The sequence below is a fragment of the Rhincodon typus genome, chromosome 16 (genome assembly GCF_021869965.1).
Source record: "Rhincodon typus isolate 14 chromosome 16, sRhiTyp1.1, whole genome shotgun sequence".
Lineage (NCBI taxonomy): Eukaryota > Metazoa > Chordata > Chondrichthyes > Orectolobiformes > Rhincodontidae > Rhincodon > Rhincodon typus.
Window position 1 is genome coordinate 1,400,576 of NC_063347.1, and position 18,359 is coordinate 1,418,934.

The 18,359-nt window shown below is 41.4% G+C and overlaps 1 protein-coding gene across 1 annotated transcript in view; it reads right to left on the bottom strand.

Annotated features, from left to right (window-relative positions):
* The window catches only part of LOC109915111 (ubiquitin carboxyl-terminal hydrolase 19), an 89,391-nt gene extending 71,150 nt beyond the window's left edge, over positions 1-18,241 (bottom strand). Inside the window, exons 1-4 of the mRNA XM_048606655.1 lie at positions 17,871-18,241; positions 16,194-16,301; positions 7,337-7,627; positions 2,871-2,915 (exon numbers count right to left, since the gene is read on the bottom strand). Of these exons, the coding sequence (XP_048462612.1) occupies positions 2,871-2,915; positions 7,337-7,472 (181 nt within the window). The 5' untranslated portion in view covers positions 7,473-7,627; positions 16,194-16,301; positions 17,871-18,241. The remainder of the gene's footprint in view (positions 1-2,870; positions 2,916-7,336; positions 7,628-16,193; positions 16,302-17,870) is intronic.
* Between the last annotated feature and the right edge of the window lie 118 nt (positions 18,242-18,359).

Here is an 18,359-nt window from a genome sequence, read left to right on the forward strand (position 1 = left end):
AACCATGCTAACATGTTATCCACGACACCTTGAGTTCCTACTTTACACCATAAATGTGTGGTACCTTATAGGGTTCTTGTGGAACAATGGTAATGAACCCTATCACTGGGCTAGTTGGCCTGAGTTCAAGTCCCACCTGCTCCAGAGGTTTGTATTAACATGTCTGAACAGGTTGGTTAAAAATAGGTATGTGGCGTCTTATTAAATGTCTCTGGAAACCCAAGTACAGGAAGTCAAAGTCTCCCCTGTATCCACAGTACATGTTATTCCTTCCAAGAACTCCAATAATTGGTTAAATGTGATTTAATTGATCCTCCAATGAGTGAGAATAAGAAGTTAACAGATAATAAGGAAAGTGCATACGAAAGGAACAAATATTTTATTTTGACTTCATGATAGAAGGTTAAAAAATTCTTGTAATACCTGCATTCAGGTGATGGAACAAGAAAAGAACTTGGCGAAATTGCAGTCATTGAGGAAGTAGTGCCAAGCAAACTTATGGAGCTGCAGGCTGACAAACCTTTGGTGTTGATGGACTTCATTTTGTGGTCTCAAGAGAGGTGGTAATGAGGTAGATGTGGTTTAATTTTCCAAAAAATTCCTACATTCTGTAAAGGTTCCATTAGATTCAAGAAAGTAGCAAATATAACCTCTTTATTCAAGAGAGAGAACCAGAAAACAGGAAACGACAGGCCAGTTACTTTGATGTCTGTCTAATTAGATGGTTATAAACTGGACACTTTAAAATGCAAGCCAATTGCAAAGAGTTGTATGGCTTTGTGAACACACAAGACAGCGTGATCAACATGGAACTCGATGGCTACAAGAGACAAGGCTCACCGAGAGGTCACTGAAAGAAAAACGTTTCACATTCATTTGGCAGGACAGGATTCGAAGGAGTGAATGAGCAAGGTTTAGATTTTGCAATAAGGAACTTGCTCCTCTTGATAATAGAAACCCTCCCTCAAACAGAAATAGAATTAGATTTTATTGTCACGTGTACTCAAGTATAGGAATAGTTCGCACATGTTCTTTCTGTCTGACTGAACCAAAACTGGGCCAGTTAACCTCATGAGTATCTATGCTTCAACAGTTTACTCCACTACAAAGGCAAAAGAACAGTTAAGAGATTGATTCTGCCATCAGCAGAATCCCAAGTCAGAACATCTTTACCTCTCATGGCTAATCTGATCTCAACATCACAGTGAATGTGGATCATGAGGTATTAGCTCCCTATCTCACATCATGGTAAAGATAAATGAAAGCAGATAGAGACTACGAGTTTTTCAAACAGAGAGGCAGTGTCATTGGATTAGCATTGTAGAACACCAGGCTGATGTTCTGGGGTCATGTGTTCAAATCCCACTATGACAGGTGGGGAAAGGGGAATTCATTAAAACTCCTGAATGGAAACCTGGCCTAATGGCAAACATATAGCCACCGTGCACTGCCTTAAAAACTGACCTGATTCACTAATGTCCTAAGGACAGGACATCCATCCTTGACTTGGCTATACATGACTCCAGACCTATAGCGATGAAAGTGACTCTTAATTACTGTCAGGGCAATTACGGATGTATAATAAATATTGACTTTGCAAGTGATACTGACATCCCACAACTGAATTAAAAAACGCTTCTTTCAGAACAAACCATGCCAAAGGTGTGCTGGGGCCATCCTAGATTAGGGCACTGGCATCAACTAAATCCGAACATCACCCATAGTGCTGACGGGATATACAGCACTCACTGATGTGCACCAAGGTTAGGATGCAATCCTTGGATGTTTTTCCATGAAAAACAGAAAAATCAGCAGCCACACTGCCGACCCAAATAAAAACTTTGCCTCAACTCAACTGAACTGGTACTGTCTACCATTCTTAGACAGCAGAGCCAAAAAGAGGTATGCTCCAAGACATCATCAACTTTAGACCAAGGAACAGAAGTACATCCGTATTGTGAAGAGTTTAAATGAAGTACACGAAGTTTGGTATGTTGGCACGTCATTACGAGGATGAATTTGTTCAGCCAAGGGTTGTTAATCTGTACAACTCATTGCCGCAGAAGGTAGTGAGACCAAGTAATTCAGTGCATTTAAGATTGAGATAGACAGGTTGATTAGTAACGGGATCAGATGTTACAGGGAGAAGGCAGGAGAATGGGGTTAAGAAACACATTAGCCATGATTGAAAGGCAGAGTAGGCTTGATGAGCCAAATGGCTTAATTCTGCTCCTGTATCTGTGGAATTATGAAGCACATAAATTCGACTAAAAGCAAAGATGCATCTAGAAGCATAATTTACAAAAGCAATGAGGAAATGTTTAATTATTTGTGCTTCGAAGGGCAAAGATCCACTATGCCACTATTTATTTTCTTAAGAGAATGGCATTTAAATAATCCAGATGGTCTTGCTGTAAACTAGTTTAGTATGTCACTGCAAACTACTCTTAAGTAACTGATCTAAAAATGTCACTTCTTCACCACAGTTATACAGAGCTCAAAAACAGTCCCTCAGACATAACTCAACTTAGAAGGACAGAATCTATCAATTCATTGTCTAGTAATGGTTATAAGTCCCTGCACATGAATTTTGCACCCTGCCCAACCATACTTCAGCAAAATCCAGTACCAATTCGCCTATCCACAAACTAGTCCTCTGTTCAGTTGTCTGTCAAAGTTTCTTACTATTCCATTAGTTCCAGTTAAATACAAACACAATATGCTTTAAAGCAATTTAATGCATTTGGGTTATAGATAGCAACAAACATTCAGGCCAAAAATGGGGAGCACTCCCTGAAATCCCACACTCACTGCTATTAAATGCATTCAGCTACAGAACAACTAAAGCACAGGCAAGCTTTGAGACTTACCGTTACTGTCTATCCCTTGCAATGCATCCTCATTGCTTGGCAAATCTAACAATCACAATATACAGAAACAGATTCAATAGATCAGGTATGTTCAGAAGGCAAAATTTTTCTGTATCCCCATATTAAATGAAGTATTCTAAAAGTTTACATTTTCCAAATTGGTCACAGCTTCTGTTTGTGGCCAAATTCAGTGTTTCATGGCCAGTGAATTGATTAGCATGCAACAGACTAGTGCAATAGGACAATCAGCAACTGTTCACATCGGTCTGGGCATCTTAAAAAATTAAAAGGATTTCATTTCTTGAGAATCATCAATAATCATGTTCAAGAAAATGACAAACAAACAGTCTACTCAAGCAAACTCGAACCAACAGTCCAAATACTTCAGTTGTTTTGGCCTTATAAAATTTAAATAAAGTAAATCAATTAATATTTCTGCTCTTTGGAATGTTCTGCTTCCTGCTTCACAGCTTTTACCAACATAGCTGTGCAACAGGCTGCAGGAATACTGACAGTTGCTCTGTCTCCCCCATCTCCCCAACCCTGTGAGGGTACAGCAGGAGTCATGGGTAGGTAGCATAAGCTGTGATCAAAATGGCTCCAGAATATTTATGACAACAACACAATAAGCAAGGTCACTTATTACAAAAAGTGAGAGCCGAGATGGGGAACAGAAACAAAGGGCCCCCTGAGTACAAACACACAATAACTAAGCATCATGCAACTGGTCAATATGGTCACAAAAGTCTAAACCAAGGCTCTATTTTGAGTGGGGTAAGAATGGCAAATTGGGGAAGGTATATTAAAACTTTGGTTAGGCCACAATTGGGAGTATTTTATACAATTCTGGCAGCCATATTATGAAAAGGACAGAGGCACAGGAGACAGCAGACATGATTTACAAGGGTGACACCAGAAAATCGGGGTCCACATATCAGGAAAGAATTGACAGGCTGGGACTTTTCTCTTAGAAAACAATAACAAGTGTGACTGAAGAGGTCTTCAAATCAATGAAAGGTTTTGACTGAACGGAGAGAGAGATAATTTTGTCCCATGGGGAAGAGCTTAACAAAAGCCCACCAATGTGAGTGAGTCACTAAGGAATCTAATAGGGGATTCAGAAAAGAAAATATACACCTCTCTCCACAGTTTGAGAGAAGGGTCCTGTCGGATTCGGACCTTAAGTTTGGTTCTCTCTCCACAGCTGCTGCCAGATCTGCCAAGTTTCTCGAGCATTTTGATTTTATTTCAGCAGTACAGAGGCATTTAAGGGGAGCTAAATACCCATTTGAGGGAGATGGTAATAAATGATATGACTTCAGACTTAGATGAGAAAAGACAGGAGGAAGCTGAAGAAAGTAAGCCTCTGGCTGGGTCAAACAGTTTGTATCTACCCAAAACACAATGTAATTCAGTCAACCTCGTGCTGTTATTCACTTCCACAATTCTGAGAACTAAGACAAAGCTTGCATTAATATCACACTTTACAACTTCTCAGAAGCAGATAATATTTTTCATTAGTCAACCCAAAATTAATAACTTCGCACCCTCCACTAGAGAAACTGCTACAAGGATTCTCACATCAACTTTCTAATGCATCGTAAAATTTAGTTTAAAGTCATAGAGGACAAACTAATAAAGTAAAAATGCAGCTATAAATAGATTGCTGTATTGATCTGAAATAACAGCAAGCCCAGTTGACCCACAATCACGCATGATTGCAGGCCTGCATGGCTGCCAGTTTAGCAATGCCAATTCTACAATTTTCATCTGTTTTCAAACCCTTTCACAGCCACTTGACATGTCTGCAAATCTACTCCAGGCCCAAGAACCTTGCGCTGTACTGTTCTTTGAACCCTACAGGATCTATGCTCCACTTGTCCTGACTTCTAGTCAATTCCCCAATTTTCAAGTCTTTGCCATTAGCAAAGATGCTTTCAGCATTCTAGACTCCAAACTTTGGAAATTCCCCTTCAAGCTCCTTCTCTTACTTTCTTTAATAGTCTGGTTAAAACAAATCTTCGGTCATGCTTTTGATCTCCAGTCCCAATATTCTCTTCTGCTTTCAGTCAAACTTTGTTTGACAATGCTCCAGCAAAACCCCTTTGCTCCTTTTACTAAGGTACAGGGGCTACACAAATGCAAATTAGAATCACAGAACATTTACAGCACAGCAGACAGCTCTGCTCCTCCATTCCTGCACTAGTCAAAGACCAAGCCACCTAGTCTATCCCACATTCCCTATACCCAGTATTTGGTCCATAACCCTGAATTAAAATGTTAACATTCTATTAGCCTTCCCAACAGTCTGCTGCACCTAGTGGCCTTTAGTCACTTATCAATAAAAACACTTAGGTCCTTCATACATCTATACTTTCTAACCTATTTCCATTTAAAGAAATATTCTGCAGATCAGTTTCTCGTTCCAAAGGCTATAACCACATATTTTTCCACACTATGTTGTATGCCAGATTCGTGCCCATTTAACAAACTTGTCCAAAATCTCCTGAAGGACACACATTTCCATTTAACTTTATTATCTGCAAATTTGGAAATACAGCACTTCGTTCCCACCTATCAAATCATTGATACAGATCGTGAACAGCTAGTACTAGCAAGTACTGAAACTCGCGGTACATTAGTTACAGCCTTCCATTTGCAAGAATGACCCATTTATTACTACACTCTGTTTTCTGTCTGTTAGCCAATCATTAATCTATGCTATCTCTTGTGCTTTAGTTTTTATAATCTGCCCCCTATGTGGGACTTTAGCAAAAGCCTTCTGAAAATTTAAGTACATGGCATTCACTGACGGTCTTTTATAATTTTGTGAGCAACATCTTCAAAAAACTCCAAGTTTGTTAATCACAAATTCCCATTCCCAGATCCACGTTGACTGCACCCAATCAGATCATTATCAACCAGGTGTCTATTTATCCTTTTTTAATAGATTCTAGCATTTTCCACACTATTTGTGCAAGGCTAGCAGGTCTATACCTCCTATTTTTTCTCTCACTCCCTTCTTAAATAGTGCCGTGACATTTGCTACCTCTCATTCCAGAATCAGTAGAATTTTGGAAGAGAATCACCAATGCAACAACTCTCTCTAGCCAGCTTGTTCATCACTCTGGAAGGTAGACCATCATTTTCTTTCCTTGTAGCCTTTTCTTTTATTAAAGGAAGAAATACTAATTTCCTTCAATTCCTCATTCTCCCAAGCCACCCAGATCCCTAGTTCTGAAAGACTTCTGGTATCTTCCTCAGTGAAAATAGATGCAATTTAGCTTCTCTACCATTTCATTGTTAGGAAAGCTACATGAAATGTTAACATTTATCACAAGGAAAGTTACACTGGAGTTAAAAAGGGTATTGGTGAGACTGCATCTGGAGTACTGTATAGAGTTTTGGTCACCTCATTTATGGAATGATTGCAAATATTTAGAAAGCAGTTCAGAGATGGCTTACTAGACTAGTACCTGGAATGGCAGTTGAGGGTAGCATCTTACATGGAAAGGTTGAACGGGCTAGGCTTGCATCCAACATTGCCTATAATATTCTTCCCACTGCATGGGCCTTAGAGGTCCGAGAATGATAGTGGAACCTCGCAGTACCCATGCAACAGAAAAAATGTTACTTGTATCCTCTGAGTTTAGAACAGTAAGAGGGGACTTGATTGAAATAAAAGATCCTGTGGACTCTTGCCAGGGTAGATGTGAAAAGGATGCCCCCATTGTGGGGAAACCTAGAACATAGGACCCCTGTTTAAAAGAAAAAAAATCAGGAATCACCCATTTAAAAACAGAGGAAAAACCAAATTCTTCTGGAGGTTTGAGTGTTTTTCTTCTGGTTTTCTTCGGGGGGCAGCACGGGGGCTCCATGGTTAGCACTGCTGCCTCACAGTGCCAGGGACCCAGGTTCGATTCCACCCTCAGGCGACTGTACGTGTGGAGCGTGCACGTTCTCCACGTGTCTGCGTAGATTTCCTCCAGGTGCTCCAGTTTCCTCCCACAGTCCAAAGATGTATGGGCTAGGTAGATTGGCCAGGCTAAATTGCCCATAGTGTTCAGGAATGTGTAAATTAGGTGGGTTACAGGGGGATGGGGTCTGGGTGGAATGCTCTGAGGGTCGGTGTGGACTTGTTGGGCCGAAGGGCCTGTTTCCACAGTGTAGGGGCTCTATGAAACTATGAATGAAAAGGCAGTGGTATCCTTGAATAGTTTCACAGCAGTGGTGGATACTTTCTTCACCTCTTCAGGGAGTGAAAACGTTGTCAGGGCTGGGTAGGAATGCAGATTTGGGGTTACAATCAGATTAGCCATGATCTTACTGAATGGCAGAGTAGATTTGAGGTGTTGAATGACCCACTTCTGTTCCTTGTTTGTATGCCTCTTATCATAGTTCCAAGATGGCACGTAATGGGGAAACTATTTTCTTGACTCAGACTGGACCATCACTATCTGATTTACCTTTCTTAGGCTCACTACCGACAGTAGTCTTCCCATCCTTGTTCTCTTGGTTGACTTTGTCCTTCAGTTTTTTCTTGTTTGTGGTTTCCTCCTGATTCCAACCCAGTTTCTTCCTGTTCTCAGCCGTGCTGGCCATTTTCAGTTTCTTGGCCAACACGGGAGCTCTGCTTGCGTCACTAATGGGGTCTGGCTCAGGATTTCGTCGCTTCTTGCCTGGCCCAGCTATTTTGGCGGCTCTGACTGGATGAGCTCTTGGATAATGAAAGACTGGCCTGGACACAGCAAGTCAGACTGCAACAAAAGTTATGGACAAGTTATTCACCATTTGCAAAAGTAGAAAATGCCTTTCAACAGTTTGCACGCTTTTAGTAATATTAAAATCACAACACTTTATAGCGCTAGATGCCAAGAGAAGCTTCACTTCTCATGGCTTTCTCATGACTCGGGCAGGCAGCATCACTGCATATTTGGTGCCAGGTGTGGCTGCTTAATTTGAAGGCGAGTGCACTGTCCAGAGGGTTAAGGGTACAAGTTCCACAGATCTCAGCAAACATACCTAATGCAATAGTAAAAGTCTATTAACCAAGGCTGCACTTGCACCTGCCAAAGTGCACTCTGGTGTTCCCATCAATAATTATTTCTTAACAACAGTGTATTTTTGTTTTGTTTTTGAAAAGAAAAAACTGCAGGTGCTGGAAATCAGAAACCTTAACTCTGCTTTCTCCACAGATGCTGCCAGACCTGAGTTTTCCCAGTAATTTTCACCTTTGTATTCATTTTTAGTACAATTAACATAAGTCCCAAGAAAATAGTATATTGATCAAAAAAACATTTAACATCAAGGTACAGAATGAGATATCAGGTTCAACAGGTGACCAAAATCTTGATCAAAGAGGCAGGTTTTAAGGAACATCGTAAAAAGTAAAGAGGCAGAGGGGTTAAGAGAGGGAATTCCAGAGCATGAATGCATAACTGCTAAAGGTGCAGCAATTAAAATCAGAGATGCACAAGAGACCAAAATTGAAAGAATGCAGATATCTCAAAAGGTTTAAACCGCAAGACATGGCTGAAGCAGGCCAACAGGCCCATGGAGTCTGCTGTGACAATCAATGAGATCATGGCTGAGCATCAACTCCACTTTCCTGCTCTTTTCCTGTAACCCTTGAATCCCATACTAATTAAAATTCTATCTATCTTAGCCTTGTGGATGAGAAACAGAGGGGCCAAATGTAGAATAAAACGATAAACTATGGATGCTGGAGTTCAGGAACAAAAACAGGAATTGCTGAAGAAACTCAGCAGGTCTGGCAGCTTCAGTGGAGAGAGAAACAGAGTTAAGGTTTTGAGTCCAGCAACCATTTGTCAGTTCTATTTATTGGTCCCAGAAACAGCTGCCAAATGTGTGGTGAGACTTGTGGCTCTAGGATTGGGGTCATTGGCTACGCAACAACCTACCGATCCCGTTAGCAGTGACATGGAATCTCAGAGGTGACAATCATACTTGTTAGCGGATGATTGCCACTGCTACCAGCTTTGGACAATTCAAGAACTGGAAAGCACTACACAGGTCTTGACACTAATCCCAAGTTACTTTATAGATTTGCTGAAGACCATCAAGAGGAAATAAAAAGTTCAATTTAGTTTCCTTGTTCATCAGCTATGAGGATGATTTCATTCAAGAAACAGTATTCACACTAGACATATTCAGTGTTTCTCGGTATAGAGTACCATTTTGCTGCCTTCTGGAATATTTCATATACAAAATTCAATGTTCCATTTCCCAAGTCTGTACTCAAGTACAAGCTATTCAACAAATACTGGTATTCCTGCTAGTTAAAATAAGTCAAGCCTATTTGTGAAAACAATGAGATAGCAAAATGAACACCCGGTTATCTCTGCATGCAACTCTACCTATAACAACCAGGTGAGATTGCCATACCATAATTTCAAAATTTTTTTTAAGGTAAGTCTTACTGGCACTGATTAATAAGAGACTTCACTTGATACTAAAATAATTGTAGCACGGTTTCAGAACAGGGTACGTACGCATTCACCCCTCACTGTTTTCACATCATGCTTGAAGCATAACCAATTACCACCTTTAAACTGCTCACGGAGATTTGAGTCAACTTTCAAAAAGTTTAAACTAACCCATCTCAAACCCCAGTGATGAGCAGGGGAGGAGAAATTGCTCCTGCTCATTAAAGGAACAAGAACATGAGGGCATAGGTCTAGTGTTTTTTTTAAAAATTCATTCATGGGATGTGGTTCAGCACTTAGGGCTTATCCCTAATTGCCCAGAGGGCAATTAACAGTCAACCATATTGCTGCGGGTCTGGTGTCACATGTAGGCCAGACTGGGTAAGTTTGGCAAATTTCTTTCCCTAAAAGGACAGCAGTAAACCAGATGGATTTATACAAATGGCCGTGGCTGCCATTGGTTAGTTTTTTTTTATTGAATCCAAATTTCATCATCTGCCAGGATATTAACCTAAGGTTTTGGATCATCAGCCCAGTGACATTACCACCTCCCCTGTGCTGACTGTTCAGCTGCCCAGAACCAGAGAGTTGCTGATAGCCAATGATCTTTGGCGTTCATAGCTGATCTCAAATCAAATAAACGAATCAGTAGCTGGCTGCCCACTAAATCTCACTCGGCATACACCCCAATGTCATGCGTTCTTATCTCTTCTCCCCAACTGCTTACAAAGCAGTGTAAACACAACTCTCAATGAGTTCCAGTATCTTGTTTTCACAAGTGTAGCAATTCTTTATCCAGACCTTGGATGTAAAAAACAGTCCTTTTCCCATTTTATATCACAATAATTAAAATAAAACAACGCTGTCTTTATATTATACTCATGTTGCAAGATCATAAGGGATCAGTTTCTTTCCAGATTGACGACAGAAAAAGATATTGCTTAAAACACTAACAGGAAAGCCCCCAAAAGCTTAAAAAGAACCATATCACTAGTTTCTAATGAAATGCAAACACATTTCCCAGAGGCGATGGCATCTGAACTGAGAGTATCACAAACACGTCCTTATAAAGCACTTGATCAACCAGATAAAAATACTTACTGTAACAAAACAATAAATAGATTTTTAAGAGATAGTAGGAACTGCCGATGCTGGAGAATCTGAGATAACACGGTGTAGAGCTGGATGAACACAGCAGGCCAAGCAGCAACACGGTGCTGCTTGGCCTAAATAGATTTTTAAAGTAGGATTGTGTAACTCTTTTATCCATGGGATAGGAACACTGTTAAAATCAACATTTGCTGCCCATTACAAGTTATCCAAAATTTCCACAGATACTGCCATGTCTTGCACAGGGAAACAATTCCCGAAAGGCTACCCATGTTCTTCTCATTAGGTTCATCTGCAACAGTGCTCAGAAATATTTTGGAAGAACTAATTGGAGGGAGTTTTATTTAAGTTTTGTAATGGGATGTGGGTGTTGCTAGCAAGGGCTGAAATTGTTGCCCAAAGTTGTCCTCAAAACGAGTGGCTTGCCATGCCATTTCAGACTGAAGTTAAGACTCAAATTTCTGTGGATCTGGAGTCACATATAGGCCAAACCAAGTAAGGATGGCAGATTTCCTTCCATAAGGGGCATTACTGAACCAGACTGACAGTGGCTGCATGGTCACTATTATGCTTTTAATTCCTGTTTTGTTTTATTGAATTCAAATTTCAACACTTACGGTGGGATTCAAACTCATGTAATCTAGAATCATATTTAGAGGACAAGTCCAGCAACATTACCACTATGTCACTGCCTCCCTCTGGACTCTGCACGTAGGAAACTGTGCCCAGCTACTGTCCAATTTCATATCAGGATCTTAATCCAGCATTAAGCCCTAATTCACACTCAACCCAAATCCCCAAATTTACAGCCACATATTTCAGACTAATCAGCTAAAGATCACCAGATCCAATTTTAGAATGAAGGGTACTGCTGAAGTTAACTAGCACAGAAGGTTACAACTCAAATTTGGATCCCGTTTCATTTCCTCTCTTGTATGGGATGTCCCACAGCCCTTGAAGAAAGAAACTGAAATGGGAACTAAATTTGAGCTATCAATTGGATACAGGAGATCACTCCAACAGTGCCCTTGGACTGCTTGGCTTCCTAGGCAACCAAACTGCTGTGGGTCTGGAGTAACATGCAGGTCAGGCTGGGCAAGGACAACTGATTTCCCTCCCTAAAGGGCATTATGAACCAGAAGGGTTCTGACAATTTATGACAGGCTAATTAATGATGTAAATGAAGCTCAGTTTCCTTTCAATTCTAGATTACAGCAGGCACCATGGTAAGATTTGAAACCAAACCCTTTAAGGCTCTGAATTGCTGGCCCAGTGACATTATTACCATTCTGCCAATTACATTCAGAACAATACAGCATGGAAGTAGGCCCTATGGCCCAAATTGGTCCATGTTGATCACTCAGCTAGTTCCAATTGGCCGCATTTAGTCCTTATCCCTCTGAACCCTTCCCATCCATGTACCTATTGAAATGTTTTTTAAATGTTGTTATTGTACCTGCCTCAACCACTTTCTCTAGCAGCACATTCCACACACACACAACTCTCTGCGTAAAGTTGCCCCTCAGGTCCTCCTTAAATCTTGCCCCTCTCACCATAAACCTATGCCCCCTAGTTTTCAATTCCCCATTCCTGGGAAAAAGACTATATGCATTCATACTATCTATGCCCTTCATGATTTTATACATCTCAATAAGGACAATCCGCATTCTCCTACGTTCCAAAGAATAAAGTCCTATCCTGGCCAACTTGTCCCTATAACTCAGGTCTACTAGTCCTGGCAACATCCTCGTAAATCTTATTTGCACACTTTCCTATAACAGGATGACCAAAACTGTACACAATATTCCAAGTGCAGCCTCACCAACACCTTTTACAACTGTAACATAACATCCCAACTCCTATACTCAACACCTTGACCGATGAAGGCCAGCATGCTCAATGCCTTCTTCACCATCCTGTCTACCTGTGACACTGCTTTCAATAAACTATGTACTTGTACTCTTAGGTCCCTCTGTTCCACAATACTCCTCAGGACCTTACCATTTGCTGTATAAGACCTACCTTGATTTGACTTTCTAAAAAGTGCAACACCTTACACTTATCAGTATTGAATTGCATTTGCCAATCCTCAGCCCACTTCCCCATCTGATCAAGATCCCTCTGTAATTCTGATAACCTTTCTTGCTATCAACGATACTTCCTAATTTTGTATCATCCGCAAACTTACTAATCATGCCTTGTACATTCAGATCCAGATCATTTATGTCAATAACAAATAACAAAGGTTCCCTGTGGCACACCACTAGTTACAGGCCTCCTGTCCAAGAAACAACCTTCAACCATCAACTCTCTGCTTCCTACCACCGAGCCAATTTTGAAGCCAATGAGCTAGCTCTCGCTGGATCCCATGCGACCTAACTTTCATGACTAGCCTGCCGTGCAGGACCTTGTCAAAGGCCTGACTAAAGTCCATACAGACAACATCCACTGCCCTACCCTATCGATCCTTTTGATTACCTCTTCAAAAAACTCTAAAAGATTTGTCAGACATGACTTTCTGTGCACATATCCATGCTGACTATCCAAATGCTGGTTTATCCTGTCCCGCAGTATCCTCTCCAATAACTTGCCTACCATTGATGTCAGGCTCACTGGCCTGTAGTTCCCTGGCTTGTATTTATTACACTTCTTAAACAATAGAACAACATTAGCCACCCTCCAGTCTCTCCTCATTTCAAAGCTAAGACTCAGCCCCATTGAAGTCCTGTTTCCCCCCTCCATCTGCCTGCAATAATCATGTACCCAGTGCCTGAGTTTTGCCTCATCTGAAACTCAATGCCTACCACCTAACCAAGAACACAAGTTGCTCCAAATCTCTCATCCTCAAAAGTCATGACAACAATATTTAAAACTGATTTGGTATATAAATAATTTTCACTCCAACTCACATTATAAAGCAATGAAACTGAAGACAGTTGGAAAGCAGACAGATGACGTCTGTAACTTGTTTAATCTTTGCTCCTGAAGTTTAGTTTGTAACCCAAACTTTTAACTTATTTCCAAAAGCCCTAACCAAAGGACCAAGGTTCATGCCACAGCAGACCATTCAGAACACAGGAAAATGGATGATACAGTGCCTGCTACGAGGCCCCTCCAGTTCATTTGACTATTCAGTGAGATCATGGCTGCTCTTCCATCACAAGTCCAATTTTCCGTCTTTACATCGTTTAATTCCTTAAAGCCATAAAGATATTGCCAGTCTTGATTATACTTAAATGGATAGAAATACTAAGAATCAAAAAGGTAGCACACTGCAAGATGAATGGAGGAAGAGATCAACTTCAGCTGAAGTGCAATTGGATTTAAAAGATATTGGGAGGTGATAGCCTAGTGGTATTATCACCTATTAATCCAGAACTCAACTAATGTTCTGGGGATCTGGGCTCAGAATTTGAATTAAATAAAATTATCTACAATTAAGAATCTACTGATGACTATTGTTGATTGTCAGAAAAACCCATCTGGTTCACTAATGGAGGAAATCCGCCATCCCTACCTGGTTTGGCCTATATGTGACTCCAGACCCACAGCAATGTGGTAGACTCTCAACTGCCCCCTAACGTCATATTGTACTGCAAGCTCAGACCAAGTTATTAGCAATTCTAAATTTAACAGTTCTTTTAATCTGCAAAGTAGGCTGGACCCAAATAGACAGCATGAAAATCAAATAGTGAAAAAAAAGACAAGTGGCTACTGTACCGTGGCCGGTCCAAACATGTCAACATTTTTGCAGATCAGAAACGAACGGAAGACAGAATCACATAGGAATTTGTTAGAACATCAAAAGACAATTTAGCTGCAAGCACACTTTCATTTATGTAGATCAACTTCGTTACCATCTTTCTGCTAATCCCTTCAGCAACCAGAAATGCAAGCAGTTTGTTATCGTAGTTACTTATGATTCTGCTCCAATACCCCTGCCTAATAACTTATATCACAGCTGCTTTGGTGAAAGTTTTGCCTTATTAATTGAACCCTTCACCACAGTTAACAACTTGTTCCAGATCAATTTTGTGAATTCTCTTTTTCACTCCTTGCTAAAAGGTTACACACCTATCATGCATGTGATGTGTTTTAGGTTTACATTTTAAAGTGTGCCTTGCATACCAGTGAAGCGAACCTTGCACCATACCCGTGCTTGGAGTTGCTCTATCTACTTTCCTACAGCTGGGCTGACATTTCGGACCACCTGGTTATTGTTTGAAGGCATAACACCAGCATCATTGCAACACCTGAATAATGCATTGGAACAGTGTGGGCAGTTCTAGAATGCATTGCACAATGCTGTCAGTTAAGGTGATTAAAATAAGTTGTAAAGGATGGCACACAGATTGAAAGTATGTATGTCATGCAGCAGTATCAACAGTATGCATTTTTATAGCACCTTTAACACAATGAGCTGCTCTATGGTGCTGCATAGGACTGTCAGTCCACAAAGTCTGACTCCCAACCACATAAGATTTATTAGAACAAGTGATCAAAAGTTTGGTGATTTCTGACCCTAGTCCAACACCAGCACTTTCACATGATGTTTTAGAGAAGATCTGAGGAAACTTTTTTTCATCCCGAGGGTGGTAGAAATATCGAATGCGCTATGCAAGGGGGTGGTGGAAACAGGTACTCTTGCAACATTTAAGAAGCATCTGAACAAGCACTTAAAATGCCAGGGTATAGTAGGCTATGGACTAGGTGCAGGTAAATGAGATTAGTATAGTTTGGTGTTCATTGGCCAGCATACATATGGTGGTCCCAAGCACCTGTTTGGTTTATCTGTATGACTCTGACACCTGTATGAGCAACAAATATAGCAACAGAACTCAGTGTTTAATTGCTAGTTGACAAGGTTGTCTGAGAAACAGAAATCAGTGGGGGATCAAAAATAGGTAGGCAGCACGAAGAGTATGACTAAAATAATGTTAGTTATGAAATCAATTTTCAGGTTGTTTGAGGAAGTAACCAGCTTCATGATAAACAAAGAATGTTGGAGTCACTCATTCAATCAAGTAGCAACTGTGGAGAAAGGACGCATTTAGGTAGCCAGATTCTCCTATCCTCCAGATGTTACTTGATCTTTTTCTGCGGCATTAACTATTTTCATGTCAAAATTCTAGCACCCACATTATACTGCATGTTGTAATCAGTCCCATTGGATTTTTCAAAGTCAACAATTATAAAATAGAATTGAAGTAATGCTCAAAAAACTGAAAGACTGCCACCTGTTTCCATGATTCATATTACTGAAGGATTGTACTGTCATTGTCACCAGCTCTGTAATGAGATGGAATACATTTGTTGACAATGTGCGAGTGAGTTAGATGATCAAATCTACCTGTGATAAGATGACAGACTGCACTCAGGCACAATAACTGATCCAAACCAAAAAGTTACTAAGTATACTACAAGTGCACCATTGCTAGGGTAATTTCGATGTGCTTCCTACAGTTCAACAATGACTACCATACATAGCAACTCCACTGGCAAGTGCTTTCACACATATACTGACTTTGTGAAAGGCCAGTCAAGAAATGCAAGTACTTCTTTTATATAATCAATCAATGGAGTCAAAAAGGAAGAATTACAGACTTTGCTCCCCAAACACTTACAAATGATTCAACAGCAGAACCATACAGCAAGGAGAATGCATTATTGCTAAACAAGTTCTCCATTTTCCAACACACTGCACAAAATTAGAATTCGCAAGCAAACCAAATCCAAAAGTCATTCTTGAGATTGAGGGAAAACTCACCTCAGTCAGCAGTTCAATTATGGCTCAGGCTCCAGAATCTGCTATTCATAAAACAGCACCAATGAAGCATATTAGACATGGACGTGGCAGATTAAAACTCTCACCAATCTAGAAAAACAGATATATTTAAAATACTGAGTTAGGAAATTAAAAAGAAAAAACACCTAACTATTCTGATCCTGTTTTCCAGCACTTAGCACTTAACGTTGTATGCTTTGGCATGGCAAGTGAACATTTGAGAAGTTTGTAAAATGTAATGAGGGTTTATGCCTCTACCACCCTCACAGGCAGGGAGTTCCAGATTTACACCACCCTCTAGGTGAAAACGTTTTCCCTCATATCTCCTCTAAACCTTCTGACCCATTACTTAAATCGATGATGGAGGGATCAATGACCAGGAAGCAATGTGAATAGTTTCTTCCTGTCTACTTTATCTGTGCCCCAGATAATTTTATACATCTCAATCATGTCCCCTGTCAATATTCTTTGCTCTAAGAAAAACAATCCCAGTTTGTCCAATCACTCTTCACAAGTAACACTCTTTAGTCCAGGCAACATCTTGGTACAGGGAAATCTCCTCTGCACCCTCTCTAGTGCTATCACATCCGTCCCGTGATCTGGATTTCAGAACTGCATACCATACTCTACTGTGGCCTAAGCAATGTTTTATGCAGTTACAGCACAAACTCCCTGCTCTTAAATTTTACGCTTTGACTAATAAAGTATATCATGTCTTTTCAACGATTCTACCCACATGTCCTCATACCTTAAAGAGACTAAGTCTCTCTGATCCTCAGTGCTTCATATATTGGCAAATTTCAGAGAAGTGTAAAAGTAATAGGACAGTGATAGTTGGGGATTTCAACTTCACAAACATTAAATGAGATAGTTGTTTTGGAGGGATTGGAATTCTTAAACAACATTCAGGACAGCTTTTTAGGCCAGTGCATAGAAGGCTCTACAAGGGAAGGGTTGGTGCTGGACTTACATGTTACATAACAGAGCTGTTGAAGTATCAATGGGGGAAGCATTTTGCAAACAGCGATCATAACTTTGTTAGATTCAAGATTGTTATGAAAAAGGATTAAGATGAGCCTGAAATCTAAGTTCACAACTAGGGGTAGGTGGATTTTAATAAGATCAAATTTGATTTGGTCGAGAGTGAACTAGGAGTAGATACTTTCAGGTAAATGTCACGGAAAAGTGGAATACATTCAAGAAAGAAATATGGAGAGTATAGGGCTATCATGTTCCAACCAAATGCAGATGTGGCGAGATACCTAGAAAACAACCAATTTCCAGGAGTAGTATTTATAAGTAAGTCTTGAGGACAAGATGACTGAATCCATGTAGTTTCTACGGACGTGTGAATGTGCCAACAGGTCCCCATCAGGCAGCAGCAAACCAGCTGATGCAAACAAGCTGGCAGCGACACCCGGTAAACACAGTACAGGCACTCAAGCAGTAATGAATTCAACAGGTCACCGGCCGTGCTGCTGAGGGGGATGGACACTGAACTACAGGTTCCACACGGGCTGGAGACCCTGAGCACAGTAAAGTGTAGCCAACTCCCGGCAGGGACCAACCGACACCCCGCCAGGCCCCAGGGAGCCACTCTCCCTGGACAGGACAGGCCCCCACCCCCCTCCACGAAGCCACGGCCTCGGAGCTACCTACCTCCAGCTCGGGGCTCCCCAATTCTTGGAGCTGTTGCCAGCCCTCAGCTACTCTCCCTGCGGCTTAACGGCGTTCCCGAGTCATCCGGGCCGGACTCAATTCCAAACTTCTCTCCGCAGCAGGGGCCTCAGCCTGTCGTTCTCCCCCGGGACCTGTGCCTTTCCCTCTTCCCCAGAGCTGGGACCGGGGCCTGGGCCTTTCCTTCTTCCCTGGAGCTGAGGCCACGGCCTGTCGTTGTATACCCGAGAGCCGGGGCCTCGGCCTGTTGTACTTCCCCGAAGCCGGGGCCTCGGGGCTGGTGCAGCGGCGGACAATCCTGAACTTCCGGTGACGGGAAATACCTCACCGGCGCCAGGCCGCGGTCGCGTCACGTGACCTGGAGCGAGGAACGGCTGAGCGTGCGCGTCCCCGGGATGTGACCGAGCGCGGGGGCGCGGCCAGGCACGTGACGCGACCGCGGCCTGGCGCCGGTGAGGTATTTCCCGTCAC